General features: G+C 35.8%; 1 protein-coding gene across 1 annotated transcript; it reads left to right on the plus strand.

The window, feature by feature from the left end:
- Positions 1-4,419: 4,419 nt before the first annotated feature.
- LOC139094227 (insulin-like growth factor-binding protein complex acid labile subunit) lies at positions 4,420-6,172 on the plus strand. Its single transcript, XM_070645206.1, has 2 exons — positions 4,420-4,519; positions 4,578-6,172. The coding sequence occupies exons 1-2, from the start codon at positions 4,509-4,511 to the stop codon at positions 6,043-6,045; spliced, it is 1,479 nt and encodes a 492-aa protein (XP_070501307.1). The 5' UTR covers positions 4,420-4,508; the 3' UTR covers positions 6,046-6,172.
- The last annotated feature ends 12,265 nt before the right edge of the window (positions 6,173-18,437 follow it).

Here is an 18,437-nt window from a genome sequence, read left to right on the forward strand (position 1 = left end):
GGACTGATAGATGCAGGTATATGCTAGTTATTGCAACATGTTGTGAATATTGTTAGGCGTTCAACTGGTCAAACAAAAGCCTGTACAATCGGACTTAGTCACATCTAGACTTCAGGACTTTTTCAGACCATACAAAGTTCGAGTCGACCTCGAGCTCTGCTATTGTTTATTTAAATGCTTGCTTTATACAATAGAATTTTAAACAATACTATGCAAAGCTTCAAATCTAATGCCAACAGTATATATTATAAGATTAAACGGAAGTAATAAAAATATCAAATATTTATTTCAATTTTTATTATGAAAAATCATATCATAAATTATTCAGAATTTATTATTTCTATATTACTCCAATCTTCAAGTCCTTTTGAATAAAAATCTTAAAATAAAATTCAAACGATGTCAAATGTCTAAAGCGCATTCTTAGAAATATCAAATTCACATCAGTTCGCAGTTGGGTATGAAGTTGTTTGATGTTGAATTTCAAATATTCATGCATACAAGCAGTTTTCCCAAATAAAATGCTAATGAAGAAGGCTCCACTTCGCTCCGTAAGAATGCTCCACTCCGCTCGGTAAGAAGGCTTCTCTCGGCTTCGTAAGAAGGTTTCGCTCGGCTCCGTAAGAAAGCTTCGCTCCGCTCCATAAGAAGTGTCCACTCCGCTCCGTAAGAAGACTTCATTCCGCACGGTAAGAAGGCCTTGCTCCGCTACGTAAGGCGGCTCCGCTCAACTGAGCGGTGTTAGAAGACTTCGCTCGGCTTGGTAAGAAGGCTTCGTTTGGCTTCGTAAGAAAATTTCTCTCGGCTTCATAAGAAGACTCCGATCCGCTCTATTTGCGTCGCTCGGTAGTAAATGGCTAGATCCTTAGCTCTGTTTAACTCCTAGTCAATTTAGAAAAAATGTATCCAAGAGTCTACATCCCATCCCAATCTATGCTAAAAAGTCACAAATGGCATTTCCCCCTCCTATTTCCCTTCAATTCTGATTTTATTTTTCTCGTCTCCAGCTCCACATTTTCATCTCTGTCAATGTTTCGTACCCGATTCACAAAACACAATTTTATTTTCTAACCATGCGTGTCCAATTTCAATATTTCTATGCTCAACATGTGCGTGCTTTTGTTGCTTGGAAATCTTTCCAAAGACTCATTTTTTTTGTTGCCCTCCCCCGCATCCCCCAAACTTTAATTCTCTCATTCTTTAGCAAACACATTTTCTCCATTAGTCGATTTGTGGATTTGTGAAATGACGGCGAAATTGAAGGAAGGGAAAGAAAAAATAATAATAATGGCATAAAAACGAAAAAGAAAAAGTTAGAAAGCATTTTTATTGCACCAGGTGATGTTCACACTAATGCTTTACTAGTTCTTCAAACATCAGTGAATGTGAAAAAAAGAAAAAATTCATGAAATGAAAACATTTAACCTAGTGGCAGCTGCATTGCATCACATTTTTTTGTCATCCGAGTTAGAAAAATCTACTTTTATGTGTTTTTTTTTTTACAAATCCCTTCCAACTCATTCTGTAGACTTTAGCTTATGTTGTTGTAATGGTGTGGATGTTGATTTTGGTTTGACTGACATGGCTGAATGGAAGTTGACTTACATACTTACTTCGCTGGCTGTACAGATCAAGTGTGATCCACGGTCTCCCTTAGTGGGCGCCTGAAGCTGGCTCTATCGCTGGCTACCGCTTGCCAATAACCAATATCAAGTGATACTATCTCCATCGACACTTGACTTGACGAAAGTTGACTTGAGGAAAGTTGACTTAACGAAAGTTAACTTAATGTTCTAAATGTTTTGAGACACGGCACATCTTGGTCGTAATCCACGACTTGACCATGACCGAAACTAAACGACTAAACGACTAAACACACAAGAGCCGACAACAGTCCAGCCTAACTATGTCTCCAGGCCAGTTTTGATGGAATCTGGCCTCAGATTATTGTTAAGTCTGACTGATGCCGAATTTTTGATCATTTCTATGTCGTGTCCCCAACAGATAAGGACTACAATATCCTCTAATCTAAGAATTCACTCTTAAGAACTTTTAAGGCATAGCAATTCAAGTCTTATTGTTTGTTTTCAGCGACATTGAAGTATTATGAAAGTTTTTGATGAAAATAAATGAAATTTTTATTTTATGCTGACTCGTTAAATGCTATCTCTTAAATTTGAAGTCGCTTAAGTCATTTATCACTGTGACCTTCTTGCTGCAAAAAAAATAAAAGTTTTTTTTCCTTCTTTTTCCGGAATTTTTCATTTCTTTTTCTTTTAATGGAAAAAAATACACGAAGAAATGATGATAATGAAAAGTTACGATAATTTCTTCTTTAAGATTTTTCTCTCCTTTCCTTCAAGAATGAAAAAAATTATAAGCCAAAAAGAAGAAAATCTTAGAGTTGGAGACATGGAAAAAATGGGAATAGAGATTATACAACCCGAGAGACACAAATGGTTGAATCCAAATGGCTCCTTTGAGCGACACAATAAAAAGGCTCTGATCAAGCTCTTCATTATTACAAATGGAAGTCGCCTTCGATGTGGCTGCAATATTGAATTTCCATGCTACTTGTTTCACAAGTCGTCTTCATGCCACATGTACAACAAGCCGCCTTCATGCCACATGTACCACAAGCCGCCTTCATGCCACATGTGCTACAAGTCGAAATTATGCTACATGTACCACAAGCCGTTTCCATGCCACATGTGCTACAAGTCGAAATCATGCCACATGTACCACAAGTCGCCTTCATGCCACATGCACCAAAAGCCGCCTTCATGCCACATGTGCTACAAGTCGCCTTCATTCCACATGTACCACAAGCCGCCTTCATGCCACATGTGCTACAAGTCGCCTTCATGCCACATATGTCACAAGCTGCTTCCATGTTTCATGTGCCATAAGCCGCCTCCATGTCACTTATGCCCCAAGCCAAGAGGATTCCATATGGTAGCAACTTAAATGCGGCATACGGAGGTGGCTTCCATTTGATGTCAAAAATAGCTTTAACAGAACCCTAAAGGCTCCATTCCACAGCCTTCCTCACATTTATCGCTCGGTATAATGGATTCATGAGTTCGCATTTTTGGGTCAATCTAAGCTCAAGTTTCTCTTTCAATTGAAAATAACAATGAAATGTTATTCTCTTACATGATGAGATTTTCTAGATTTTCTTTGCGGTTTTTTCGCTTCTTTTTGTGTCATCGTAAATGAATCAATAGATAATTTTGATGACCTTTTTTCTCATTTTCCACTTCATGATAATTTCAAATTTCAATTACACAGATTTATTTGAGAAATGTGATGACTGCTGTCGATACTAGTTGTGAGAACTTCCAATTTCATATCCAATCGATTTCATTTCAAACTAATTAAATTTTTTCATTAGATGATTTTCTTTATTGCAGCAGATCGATGTGAAAAAAGCACAGCTTCTGAATGTTGTCAAATAAAAATTTATGATCTAATTTCAACATGTTCATTTTAATAGAAAATATTTAAAATTATTTATTTATTCAAATGAAAAAAATTATGATAAATATGTGCAATTTATTATTCAATTAATATACGGCCAGTTTATTTAAAATTGTTAGCAGATGATAGAGATATTTGATTGTTTTTAGAGCGTGCATTTTATTAAAATTATTATTATTAGAACCAGGTTGAATAGAGGTTTGTCGGAGCATTTTAATTTTAAGGAACTTAATATCAAAGATAACTCTGTAAACTCAACGACCTATAGTTGGGGAATCCGAAGTCTGAGTGAATTTAAGAAAGCCAAAGCCTGAGGGAATCTGGGGAAACCATAGTATAAATCCAACTTTGACCAAATGTCAAGTGCAAATCTTCTTTGTTACCATTAAAGGATCTAATCCTGAGCCGGGAAATGTACTTAAAAGGGTAAAAGCCTATCCAAACCTTTCTTGAAAGATGGCAACCATTCCAATCAGGATACATTGGAATTGTGAGGTTTACATTCTACCATCTTCAAACCCAACATACACAAAGAAAGCAGCAGATCCCCAATGACACCTTCTTGGCTACGCTTCTGCATTTATTCAATCTTGATGTTGATTTTTTAGAAATTCTTGAATGATTTTTGAGTTTAATTAAATACTGTCAAATGCCCCAAGCACTGAGCTATTGAGGGTTATTCGACTATATTGTAAAGTGTCATATATAAATGATATATTTTCTGAATCCTTCTTGCTATAGCACTCTTAATGATATACGGTTTAAAGACCATTACTGGAATTCAATTCCAAAAAATTTATTAAATTCCAAGAATTCAACTTGTTTTGTTTTTAAAATAAACTGAAGATGCTCCAGAAAACGGAAGAACAGGAGGTGCGTGTAAATATTTTTATTCATTGGTTTCTGTTTATTGCTTATCTAGATTCCACATGTCAAAAACAGATATATTATTACAATATTAAATTATTTTTCTTAAAATATATTAGTTTAAAATTAAACGTTGACAGCGTAAGTCATAAACAAAAAATATGAGGAAATTGTAAGTATAACTGAGACTTAATGCATAATTTAAAACTTATTGACGTTATTTCCACTAGATCAATCTTTCTGGTCATCTCTATGATGACATCTTTAGTAAAATCAGCAGAATTAACCTGCAACATTGATAAAACTTCAGGTGCCTGCTACTTTGTTAGTATTACAGAAGTATCACAGCACAATGAAGCCATAACAGTCGCTGGACAGCCATCGAATTATATAAACAGTGCCACATCAATGATCAGCTTTATGGATGGCTTCCTGATCAGATATATTCCAACAAAAGTCTTCAGCATCTTTCCTAATATTGAAAACTTTGTGCTGTACAATAATTCCTTGACATATATGGTGACTGACTCATTTGCCAACTGTGCATCATTAAAAATGATCTACATTGCCAATACAAACGTGAAAAGTCTTCCAGCAGGAGTGGCTCAAACTTGCACAAATATAAATTCATTCGGAATGATGGATGGAAGTCTTGAAACTATTGATCCTGATGCATTTAGAGGTCTTAGTAACTTGAATATGTTAAGTTTAGGAAGAAATAAAATTGCTTGTCTTCCTGGAACTTTGCTTCAACCAACTCCAAACGTAATGTCTATTAGTCTTGAAAATAATATGATTACTGGCTTAGATTCAATGATTATAAAGGGGTTAAAAGCTTTGGATTACTTCAATCTTATGAATAATCAAATACAGTATTTGGCTCCATTAGATTTAACCGATTCTGGTATTTATCACGGTCTTAATATTGGTTTAGGTAACAATATTATTAATGCTATCAGCCCTAACTTTTTGGCATTTTTCTCAAGCAGACCTACAAATATTACTGACCAGATAATGTTGTATGGATTGGCATGTCTCACTGAACAGACAGTTACTTCTGTTATGAACACTAATTATCAATCTGTTGGACCAAATCTTCAACCTTGTTACAATAACTGGCAGCCATCAATGCTAACTCCACCATCATGTTCACAAAGTACAACATTGGCACCAACAACAATTGCCCCAACATCCTTGGCACCAACCACAGTCCCACCAACCCCAGGAACATGTCCATCAGATGCAGTTTGTCGTTACTTCCTTGATCAATACAACAGATACACTTGCATCCTTGATGGAGTTGATTCACTTCTAACATCAATCGGTGGAGCTCATTTGATAACTTTTGATGACTTGGCTGTTCGTCGTGTTGTCTTTACAAGCTCATTTTTGTCACGCATTCCACCAATTCTATTCCAAAAATTCCCAAATCTTGAATATCTTACAGCATCAAATTGCTCAATGAGTGCAATCAATACAAAGACATTTGGATCGACTTGTGGAAACTTGAAGTTCTTTGATGCAAGTTACAATGACATCACTAGTGTTGATGGAGCTTCTTTTAAGAGTTGTACCAAGATTGAAGTTATTGATTTGACTGGAAATCAATTTAGTTCCATTGATGGTCAACTGTTCGTCAATAATCCAACATTGAAGAATATTTACATTAACAGACCACCATCTATGGTCTTGTTGTAAGTTGTTGTTTAAACTAACTTCAATTAACAATAAGCTGTTCAAATATTCTGTTTATTATCTATACTACGTGCTAAATTGAACGCACTTAATTAAACAATTAAACAATAAAATTCCCAGGAAAATAAAACAGACTTTATTATTGCCTGAACAGTCGTCAACAACAAAATGAGGAAATTTAGACATAAACATCTCTTTTTAAGTTGTATCTATCAAGGACATTATTAAAAAATCAACTTAAATTGACTTCATTGAGAAACGCATTAGTAACGCATACAGGAATGATGAGAATGATCATTGCTGTAAACATAAAGTCGAATTTCTCTACACATGCTCAATTTAATGGAACAGAGAATTAGTGAGATGTGAAATTGACAGAAAATCCATTGGCAATATCACATATGCCTTTCCTTTTTGTCGCAAGTTAATGTCCAGTTGATGTCTAGTTTTAGCATAATTTGGTACAACCAGGGATGTATTTTGACTGCTTTTAGGAACGTAGTGCTGAAATGAGCTAATTAGAATTTTGAGACTGAAAGTTTTGGATAGCTGTTACTGACCTTAAAAGGCAATATAGTATGCTTTCATACAGAAAGACCAATACGGTACCTAGAAGTGGTCTCTTTGGTTTTTATGTAATTTAAATTAAGGTTTTACCATTAAAAAATGAGGATATGAGCTCCACTTTTACTGCCAAAAAATGCATTTCATCACTCATCAACCGACAATTTTGATGACTTCCAACTCACTGTAATGCTGAATGCTGAAAACATTCTTTTTGTTTTACTTCCTTTCCTCTCTTTGAAATTCAATACGAATGAAAATTTGCAATAAATTTTCCAGTTCTCAACATAGACAGTAATTTCATGATTCCATTTTTGAAAGCAGAAATAAACATTATTCAAACTGCTTGGGACTTGACTATAAATTATGTATCACATACATCTGGTCGACATGTCAGGTCTCATTGAAATTCATTTTCTTTTTTATACATTTTTACATTGCATTTTCTTATAAAAATGTCATAAACGACACTGACGAGATGATAAAGATGTGCAGTGAAAGATGACAGAATGTCTGAGATGTTTGTAGTCACTGACTGATGAAATACATAGTCGTACAGAACTATTCACATATGATATGATGAAGTTTCCTCTTTTCCTTCTCAGAATAGCAAAAAGAGCTTTGTTGCAGTGATGCAGAGAATTTTTCATGTTGATTTCTAAAGTGTGGTGACGATAAAAGGAATTTTTTTCTTGCATTCAGGTAGTCTTTGGATTGTTTAGATCAATACTCTTTGTAGAATATTTTTCTGTAGTATTTCATTCATTGGAATGTTAGCTAGGAATTGGAAATAGAAAAAATTGAAATGGTACAAAAACGATGACTGCTTCAAATTGAGATGAGCAATAGCTGGATGTAGACAACTTAATGAACATAGAGCATTGAGACATTACAGGAATGCAATTTTTAGGGAATTCTATACCCGATCAGTGAGTCAAAGTGACTCGGTGGCGGAATGGTTTAGTACTTCGGTACATAATTAATGCAACACCGATTTAGTGATCATTGGTTCGAGACTGGGCATGGGAAATTTTTTACATGTCCTTTTTCGAATCATATGTAATGGAAACGCGGCTCACAGCCTCCCTTTGAACGCTACAGGCAGTAATGTCATCAAAGGTGTGGTTCTGATCTCACTATAAATTGTAGGTCTATTGAGTGCAGTGGTCTGGCGCACTCTCGCTCGTTAAAACAACCATTAGGCTTGTGCCAAGGCAGCAGTATACCCAGTTTTGCTACCAATTGGTAAGTTTAGTTGTGTTCGCTAATCGGCTCTCACTTGGTTCTATGTTAGCGGCCACGTCATTGTCGTGAATTGTGCTGTTCAAGATGTTACAAGGTGTGTCCAAAAACTGCATCTAAGATGAAGGAAATATAGGATTGCGTATGAAAAACATCTATATTTTTCTATGTTTAGGTGCCTGACTGAATTTCCTGCATTTTATATGCCCAAGCCTGCAGTTTTCAGCTGTACCTTATAGCTTGTCCAAGGCCTGAAGTTCTGGATGAACCTTATCGTTTAGACAAAATGTATATTAAGAGTACTGAGAGTAAGTGAGTACTGAGACTTCAGTACTTACTTACTGGAACCATGCTCCGACTTGGAGCCTAGGTTGCTACAAAATGCTTTCCATCTGACTCTGTGGCTGGCTGTATCACAAAGCTTGTACAAATTCTTAGTTTTGACATCTAACTGACATTCCTTCATTACCAGTTCTGTGTAACATTCTAGAAAAAATGAGAGGAATTTGCAAACTCAACTGCTCCTGCACATATTTCTCTTTCAAATAATGTATAGAAATTTTCTAGTCAATAAAAAAAACCAATGATAAATCAATATTGCATATACGGAGAATAAACAAATTGTGTACGAAAGTTTGTCACTTTTGTCACTCACCTGTGTACATATATATCTTCTTTTAGACATTACGATGAATAGAAGCTTAAAATTGATTATAATTCAATGCGTAGTTCAAAGTCAATTCAAAAATTGTATGGAATCGAGTCAACTAGAGCCAATATTAAATCCGAATCGACTTTTAACCAGAGTTGACAAGAGCACCACAGGCACAGTCGTAGGAGGAGGTGGCTTATTGGTCTTTTTGATTCCAGATTCTTTAAATTCTGCCTGAATTTAATCTATGGTTTCAACGACTACTCCCGATCGACACTCATTGAAATGTTGCCAATACGGCGACGAGGTGGTAGTATACTTAGAACCAAGTAACAAGTTGGCGAAAACAATCGGATTTGCCAAGTGGCTGCCACTTGGCTCTAAGTATACTACCACTACGTCACTTTGTTGGCAACATTTCAATATGTGCCAATCGGTACTATTGTCGTCTGGATATAATTAGTAGTCCTTAGAATCAGACACAAAGCTAGTTTCTCTTCTCTAAACTCATTTCAATCAAGATACAGATACCTTTGCAGAAACATTCCTTCGACCAAAGTGCTGCACAACCAATAAATTCATAAGAAAACCCTTTAAAAGTATTGATTTCTTTAAATCAATTCAATTTCAAATTATATCTGTTTTTCATAGTCATGCATCCGATATATTTTTCTATTTCCAAGATCACGATCTGTCAACATTCGAAGTATCAACACATGCATAAACGAAAACATCTCATGTAAATAAAATGCTTCAATAAGCAGCACATTGAGAAAATACACATTTGTGACATCAAAAGTTGCTTCCTTCCTTCGATTTCTTGATTCATCTATGTTTTACAATTTATCTGCGATTGCTGGTTAAAAATAACAGCAATAAACTCTATCATCATCCATGAGATTCCGAAAATGCAATGATATTCTTTACTAATTTAATATTCATGAAAGGGTTCAAGGTTTATCAAAGGAAAAAGATAGGAAAAGCAACAAGAGAGAGAAAAAAAGGGATAAAAAATGTTCAAGCATTTCAGCAAATATTTTATTTTCCGCGGACCCTTTTCATCAGTTCGTTCATCAAGCATTTAACACGCTTTATGCTATTTTCACGGTTTCCTGATTTTTGTTTACTAGAAAAAAAAAGTTTTTTTTTGACTGCTGTTAACTTTCCATTTTTAGCGCATTTTCCTATGAGGAAAATATGCTATTGTCCGCACTTTGTCTGTCTGTCCGTCTGTCAGTCAGTCCGTCTGTCTGTCCGTCCGTCTGTCTGACCGTCTGTCTGTCCGTCTGTCTGTCCGTCTGTCTGTCCGTCTGTCTGTCCGTCTTTCTGTCCGACTGTATGTCCGACTGTCTGTCCGACTGTCTATCCGACTGTCTATCCGACTATCTATCCGACTGTATGTCCAACTGTCTGTCCGACTGTCTATCCGATTGTATGTCAGACTGTCTGTCCGACTGTCTGTCCGACTGTATGTCCGACTGTCTGTTCGTCCATCTGCCGGTTAACTACTCCTCTAGTTTAAGCTTTCCTGACTGCCGGAAAACAAAACTGTGGTTAACCGGAAAGCTGGTTAAATTAACTTTTTCCAACTTTTTTCAAAAATTCACTTACGTTTTACGTACGTATTTTTTACATAGTTAATAATAAGTTCTTCTTAATGTTTTGATACTTTGCGGGGAAAATGCTCTTCCGTCGGTCACGTGTGACCACGTCTATACTAGTTTTCCTCTCTCTCGGATCCTCTATTTTTATATGCTTTTTTTCCCTTTGTGTTAATGAAAAAAGTTTAGGATTCGGATGGAACTTTCCATCATGAATCAATGGATGGAGGATAGAAATAAATTTTCCCATGCTTACGAATAAATTTTCCATTCTAGATTATGTCTCGGGATGTTTCATCACTTTGAGCTAAAGTAAACAAATGATCCATTAATCTACTTAAATTGTGGAGGAAGCTATTTCAGTATACTTGTCGTTAAAAATTATAAAAACAATATAATGAGAATAGAAGTTATTTTTATTAGGGAGGAAATTGACTTATTGTTATAGATTATGCTTTGAAATCAAATAATTAAGCTTAATTGAATGCCTTTGGAGAAAATCAACATCTGAGACTAGAAGAAATTTCTTGGAATTCATGGCGTACTTGAGATCATTAAGAAGTAGTATTACAGGCTAAATTTAGTCAATTATTTGACTTTGTCAAACATCAAGGCTGTTTAATAATTCCTTTAAATTTGACTATGTATATCTCGTGGACGATAATGGAATACTTGGAAGGAGGATGTTGATAGAAACAGTATTGTACTTGGTATTGGTAATTTACAGATGTAATCCAATAAATGGTTCTACTAGCTTCTATTTAAGGGGAGCATCTTACTAGACCAACGCACCTTGTATTAACCAACCTTATTTGATCCAAGCATAGTCTTGTGTTACTCTGCACCACTATTTGGCTTGGTTTGACACTGATAAGTAAGGAAGTAAGTAAACCAGCGACATAGCCTGCTTTGAGCATCATCTGAATAATACCATTTAACACAATTGATCGAAATAGCCAACGAAGTAAGTAAGTAAGTAGGTACGTAAGTAGGTAAGCCAGTAAGTAATTAAGTAAAACAGAGTTGGCTGGACTTTAGAATTCTGGACTTCATTTAAGTCTACTCCACCATTTCTTTTGGACCACTGGAGTCTGGATATTGGAGTTATGCAAACTCTGAAGTAAACATCAAGACTTTTACTCGGGATTATTATCAAATTGTGGAAAATTTCATAATATGAAGACGAAATTAAGTTGACTTTCTATGCAAAAACTTCTATAGCAAATTTCAGTTGTAGATATCTGTGTATAGATTGCAACATTTTATGTCATTTCCATAAAAAGGAGAGGAAGTTAGATGTAAATTGGAACCGCTCTAAATACGGCTGTGGCTCTTACAATAGTAATTCACTGTGAAATTTGCATTTGATGAGCTTGTACTGATTAACATCAATATCATGAGTCATGTCATAGTTTTAATAAACTAGATACACAAGTTCAAAATAAATTTTTATCAAATATCGTTTAAACGATTGTTGACAAATTCCTACATGACAAATTATCCGACAAAAATATCACAAATTAACCATGGCATGAAATTAAAATTTGAGGATTTTTCAAATTAAATTTTTTTTTTTTATAATTTCATGAAATTTATACCAATGCGGCCAAATTTAACATAACCTAACGGATCTCATTATTTGACAATTTACAAAACCACATTTGACATGTCATATCGGTTTTCAAAGCTCTCATTAATCATAAGCTGGCTATTCTGGGCTTATTAAATGATGATAATTTTAAAAGCTTTAAATTCTATTTTTATGACTTTTAAAGCTTGTCATAGAAGACAATTGAGTTGTGTATGATTCTATAAAATCCACAACAAATCACAAACGGAGATAAATAAAATAGAAATTGTGTAAGGATGACAATAAAATACCCATAGGACATACATCTAGGTCAAGTTTATCAAAACCAAAGGAAGCTTCTTCAGTTTTAAAAGAAGAAAAAAAAAAAACTTTATCTGCAAAGGAAATCCAATTATGTCGATATAATTTCCATTCAAACACATGCCGCATATCTTGGAGCTTATTTTTGAGTTAGTAGAGTAAGAAATGGAACAAGAAAAAGATAAATAAACAAACAAGTATCTCAAGAAGATGTGAAGTCAGAAGAAGAAATTGTATATAGATAAACAACGATCTGTTGTGATACTTTAAAACATTGTATGAGTATGAGTATGAATCATTTCGAGAGTTTATAAGGATTCTGTCTCGATATTTCTTGTTATAACAGATTTTAAATAGGCTCTATGGAAAAATATATTAGATTCTTAAAAATAAGATTTATGGATTTAAAGCAGCTTTTACGATGTTTATGTTCTAAATTTATAAAGTATAAGAATTTTAATTCAATTTGGAATAACTGGATGAGATGAGATCAATGAATCTACTTATATGAGGAATATAAAATAATATGATTAAGTGATAAGCATAGCTTCGTGAATATAAAGCTAAGAGTTGTTTATAATTTGTTCTATTGCCTGCTCTATCGGTATGGAATTCATCAAGAGTCAGGCTGTATTTACAATACTTACTGTATTTGATTTATATACAGTACTGTACAGTGGAGTATCTGACCCTTGGAATTCACACAAAGATTGCACTCATTCTGTCTTTTTCAGTTGTTCTTTCAATTGATTTATCTATGGGGGGTTCACTTATTCCGTTCGCTTTTTAGGGGGAAAGGGTTGCCTAGGAATTTGTAACAGCCAAAAAAAATTTTTGCATGGACATTTTGTAATGAGGGAGGAGTGGGGCAGGGGGCAGGGTCTAGTCGTTTTTTTTGCCTAAAGTGACAAATGAATGGCCCCTTAGCTAAAGATTAGACTTATGACCAATATGTCGATAAATCAGCTCGAAGGCACAAGACATATTCCATGACAAGAATTTTTATATTCACACCGTTTTCACGTGTGAATGTATTGAATTTGTTCAGATTGAAAAATCAGTTTTTAGGATTTTTCAGCAAAACTAAGCACAATGGCAAGTTTTGTTCTATTACAATAAGTTTGTGCCTGGAATTTCACATCATAATCAAACAACAGATTTGAAATTGGTTGAGGCGTTGCTGAGAAAATCGAAAAATTCGCTTTCTGTAAGCAAGCAAACAAGTTAATGTACACGATAACTCAAAAACGAGACATCGTAGAGACTTCTAAATTTTTGCTTTCGATCGGTGTCATTCCAAGGAAGAACTGATTAGATTTTGGGCATGGCAGGAACAGCCGTTGCTTCTAAAAAAGCAAAAAACTATCGTTTTCATACAAAATCTCAAAATCAATGTTTACTATGATTTTTGAAACATTGAACCTTGTATGAAAATCAAACATGTGCCAAGCGAAGCTTGGCCTACCCGCTGGAGCCTGATCCCTCAAACAATCGCCAAGCGAAGCTTGGCCTACCCGCTGGAGCCTGACCCTTCAAACAATCGCCAAGCGAAGCTTGGCCTACCCGCTGGAGCCTGATCCCTCAAACATTTGCCAAGCGAAGCTTGGCCTACCCGCTGGAGCCTGAACCTTCAAACAATCGCCAAGCGAAGCTTGGCCTACCCGCTGGAGCCTGACCCTTCAAACAATCGCCAAGCGAAGCTTGGCCTACCCGCTGGAGCCTGACCCCTCAAACATTCGCCAAGCGAAGCTTGGCCTACTCGCTGGAGCCTGATCCCTCAAACATTTGCCAAGCGAAGCTTGGCCTACTCGCTGGAGCCTGAACCTTCAAACAATCGCCAAGCGAAGCTTGGCCTACCCGCTGGAGCCTGACCCTTCAAACAATCGCCAAGCGAAGCTTGGCCTACCCGCTGGAGCCTGATCCCTCAAACATTCGCCAAGCGAAGCTTGGCCTACCCGCTGGAGTCTGACCCTTCAAACAATCGCCAAGCGAAGCTTGGCCTACCCGCTGGAGCCTGACCCCTCAAACATTCGCCAAGCGAAGCTTGGCCTACTCGCTGGAGCCTGATCCCTCAAACATTTGCCAAGCGAAGCTTGGCCTACCCGCTGGAGCCTGAACCTTCAAACAATCGCCAAGTGAAGCTTGACCTACCCGCTGGAGCCTGACCCTTCAAACAATCGCCAAGCGAAGCTTGGCCACCCGCTGGAGCCTGATCCCTCAAACATTTGCCAAGCGAAGCTTGGCCTACCCGCTGGAGCCTGATCCCTCAAACATTTGCCAAGCGAAGCTTGGCCTACCCGCTGGAGCCTGATCCCTCAAACATTTGCCAAGCGAAGCTTGGCCTACCCGCTGGAGCCTGATCCCTCAAACATTCGCCAAGCGAAGCTTGGCCTACCCGCTGGAGCCTGATCCCTCAAACATTTGCCAAGCGAAGCTTGGCCTACCCGCTGGAGCCTGATCCCTCAAACATTTGCCAAGCGAAGCTTGGCCTACCCGCTGGAGCCTGACCCCTCAAACATTCGCCAAGCGAAGCTTGGCCTACCCGCGAGACTTTTTATGGGACGGTGTGAATATATCCGCATTGGGTTTCTACCCGATACACTAGTTCGAATCTGAAACTATTTTCCGATGCTTTACTACGAGTGCCTTTCAATAATAATTAAATTATTACATTATCTAGCTGTTTGAAAAGTTACCGAGACGCGTTATTTATATTACGAGAATAATCAACTATTTGACACCATCTTTTCCTTTCGTAACAAAATATTGAAAATGTGCATTAAGTGTGTATATTTATGCATTAAAAACTGTAATTGAGCTCCACTTCTCTCACCCTTATTACTTCTTGAATCTTTTCATTTCAACGCTCACTAATTATAATTGACTCAAAATCGTTGGTATACTTTGGGTATGTACTGTTTAATGCTATAAACCCAGAGCATATAGTTGAATCATGTACATTCTTTTAACTCGAGTCAAATCGGCTTTGGATGAGTCGAATTGGATGGAATTTATTTGAGTCGACTCAAATTGACTTCGGTTTAATCGACTTTAATCGAGTTTAGCTTGAATCTACTTTACTTGAGTCTGATATAGTCTAATTCAAGCCCTGATAAATCTCGTTGACAATGCAACTCAATACAAGCTCTGTCATGCACAAATCTGTGTGTCATCAGATAAAGAGTATCAAAAAAGTACTTTATTATGACGAATCAATCTAAATTTTTTAATTACTAGTGTATGTTAAAGTGTTTTTATGCGCACAATTTATAAGTTAATTATCCTTCAGAATTTTCTTTAACAATCAACATTATTAGCTAAGTACTGCAGTATTTTTGACCAATTATCAAATTCAAAGAACAATTAAACATTCAACTGATGCATTAATTTATCGCAAACATTTTAATGGAACTAATTCAATGCAATTTAGTTTTCCTTCATTTTTTTCTTGCCACCACATACTTTTTTCTATGCCAATTTGAATAAACCCGCATTATTTTGTTTATCTTTTTTTGTGTGTTGAATAACTCTAGTTCCTCTCCTTTTAATGTGTCTACATGAAGCTCTTAACCACAAAAAATTCTTCTCATGCGATATTTTTTTGTTTAAGATTTAAGTTGTATTTATACTTTTCCAAATGTTATTTTTTGTTCCTTCTGACCCGAGCGACACATGTGAAGAAGGCTCCGGCATGGATCTTTTAAGGCTGCTTTTATTAATACCAATTGGAAGCCACCTTTCTTTGACGTCCATTTGGCTACCAACCCAATTTGCCAAATGGACGTCTAAATTTGTCTAATTCGTCCATTTGGCAAATTGGGTTGCCTAAATTTGGCAGCCAAATGGACACTAAACGAATGCGGTGTCCACTTGGTAATATAGACAGCCTTTAAAGCTCCCTGGCGGATCCCTCATCACTTGTGTCGCTCGGGCAAGGAACGAATAAAAAGTAGGTATTTAGTATAAAATATAAAAAAAGTATGTATGCATTTTGTTGCATTTAGACATGCATTATTTATTTTATTCAAAAGCTTTTGAAATAATGAAAAGAAAAACTTTTCAGGCATCTTCACAATGTTTCGTTTTTATGTTGCTCTATTAGGAAAATAAAAATAAACAAAGGAAAAAGTTTCTATTTTTTTTTTGGATTTTCTTCATTTAATTGCATGAATTTATAGAGGAACTAAATTGGGTGGCACAAGGATGTAGTTTGAATATTCACTCCGTTTGGATGTGAAATTTCAACTTGATTCTTTTAAGTCATTGTGATATTCTGAAGGAGGAATTTGTACATGTACAGACATACCAACAGTCCATACAGCCAAAGAACTCATCAAGAGAATCTGTTGATCGAGATAGTATTGCGTTTGGATTAGGGAATTTGCCGTTTGGATTAGGCGCCATCTAAGAGTGGTCAAGGATCACAACTGATCTGTATGACAAGCGGAGTAAGTAAATAAGTATATAAGTAGATAATGCCAAAGGTCTTAAGCAGAGATCGGAGACGACTCATATTTTTCATGAAAAAGTTCCGGTCAATTCCAGAATATGTCTAATTTGAAGTTCTTTTTCTATTTTTCGCATGCTGTAGGCATATTCTGACGGATATTCTGAATTACAACTAGGTATATTGCAAAGTATATCAGATCTCATGACGTACTCGTGGTCTTGCAAATGACTCGGGTTCCATAGTAGGGATGTCATGCAATGATTCTCTGAACGCAGTTCATGAATGCTTTTTTCGATTTGGAACAAATTGTCTATATTATTCTTTCGATTTACACAATTCAACCTTCAACCTATATTTACATAAATAGCATCAAAATTATAACTATAAAATCTGAGTGTCAGATTGAATTAAGGCTCTCGTTACGATTTCCAATTGACATAATGTGATACATTTAGATCCGTTTTATCAACAAGTCTTCCATTTCTAAGTCTCTCGTTTCCAATTCTTTAATCCTTCGCTGCTTTGAGCTCCAATTTCTTCTTGATCTCGTACAATAAGCAGTTATTGTATCTATGCTTCTGAAAAAACACAATTTTGTAAATGATAGGATTCGAACTGACGATATTCAAGTTATTCCATCAAATTTGAGTTAAGTGTAGTACCGATTGCTTCACAGAAGCACTTAACTGCCCCAAAATGATATCCGAAAAAGGACCAGTAGAAGAAATTTTACTTGAAATTTAATTCCAACTATCATCAATATACGGTTCGACTCTAAAAGAATAAAAATTCTTTTTTCATGCTAATAACTGAAGAAAAAGAAAGAAAAGTTTTTAAAAGATGTATGGGAGAAAATATGAACATCCTTGTATGCATATTTACATTCAATTTTATCTATGTTTGATGCAGACATTCATTTTGTATTTCTGCATAAGAATTTATATTCATATTTGTTTTAATATATTAAACTTCTCAAGCTTCTCTTGAACTTAACTAATTGTACAAAATAAAAAGTTTTGAAGAAATTAGAAAATTGTGCATAAAATTTTAGTAAAAGTTTTGTGTTTTCTTATGCTAATAGGTGCAATTCTTAATTTTTTTGGATGGTCTAAAGCCAGGGGTGGACAACTTATGTGTCGCGGCACATTTTTGGTAATGCCATGAATCGCATGTCGTGTGTTGTTTTGGTCGAGACTTATTACCAAGGTGCCGCGTAGAACAAAAGGTTGTCCACCACTGCTCTTAATATGTGACATTCAATGAGGATTCAAATTTGATACGACATGACTTAAAACTGTCATTCCAAAGTGAGTCTTGACCCTATTCGACCCTTAACCATTCCAATTCCTTTACAAAGCTAATTACACTGTAATTTGACATGACACCATCATTTCAACCTCAAATGCTGACCCAATTCTCACCAACAATATCGATGGTCACACTACGTTATTCAATTAAAGCATTGATAAATATGCAGGCACTAATTTAATATGCTGATTGCTTCTAGTAAAAGTTTACAAATGCTGATTTGATTATGCAAATTTTACATCGAATTGGAATCGATTACAATTCAATTAACTAGCAAAGATTCAAATGGATTTAACTTGATTTAATTTAAAATCATGAAGATGAAGGTGAAATTGCAATTTCATTAAATCGTTTTATATTTTTGTGGAAGGTTATAAGGGGTGAATGTGGATTGAGTTGCATTATTCGAAAAAAAAAAGTGGTGATGATAATGTGGATGTCGAAGGGTGTGGATTAAGAAGTGTATTGAAAAAGGATGGTGATGATGATTGGTTTTTAACGAAATTTGGAACCTGAAGAACTCTGTGATCATGTCACAGTCACATAATGTAATGTGTTGTTTGGATTAGGTCAGAGTTGTTAGTCCAGGTCTGTTAACATTCTGTTGCTTTCTTTTTGATAGTTGAGTTCGGAGATGAAAGGTTGTAAACCTTGTAATTCTTGTCCTGATTGTGGATCAGGGTTGTT

Source organism: Chironomus tepperi, unplaced genomic scaffold (assembly GCF_022539635.2).
Source record: "Chironomus tepperi strain 1889 unplaced genomic scaffold, CSIRO-AGI_Ctep_v1 contig_33, whole genome shotgun sequence".
Taxonomy (NCBI): Eukaryota; Metazoa; Arthropoda; class Insecta; order Diptera; family Chironomidae; genus Chironomus; species Chironomus tepperi.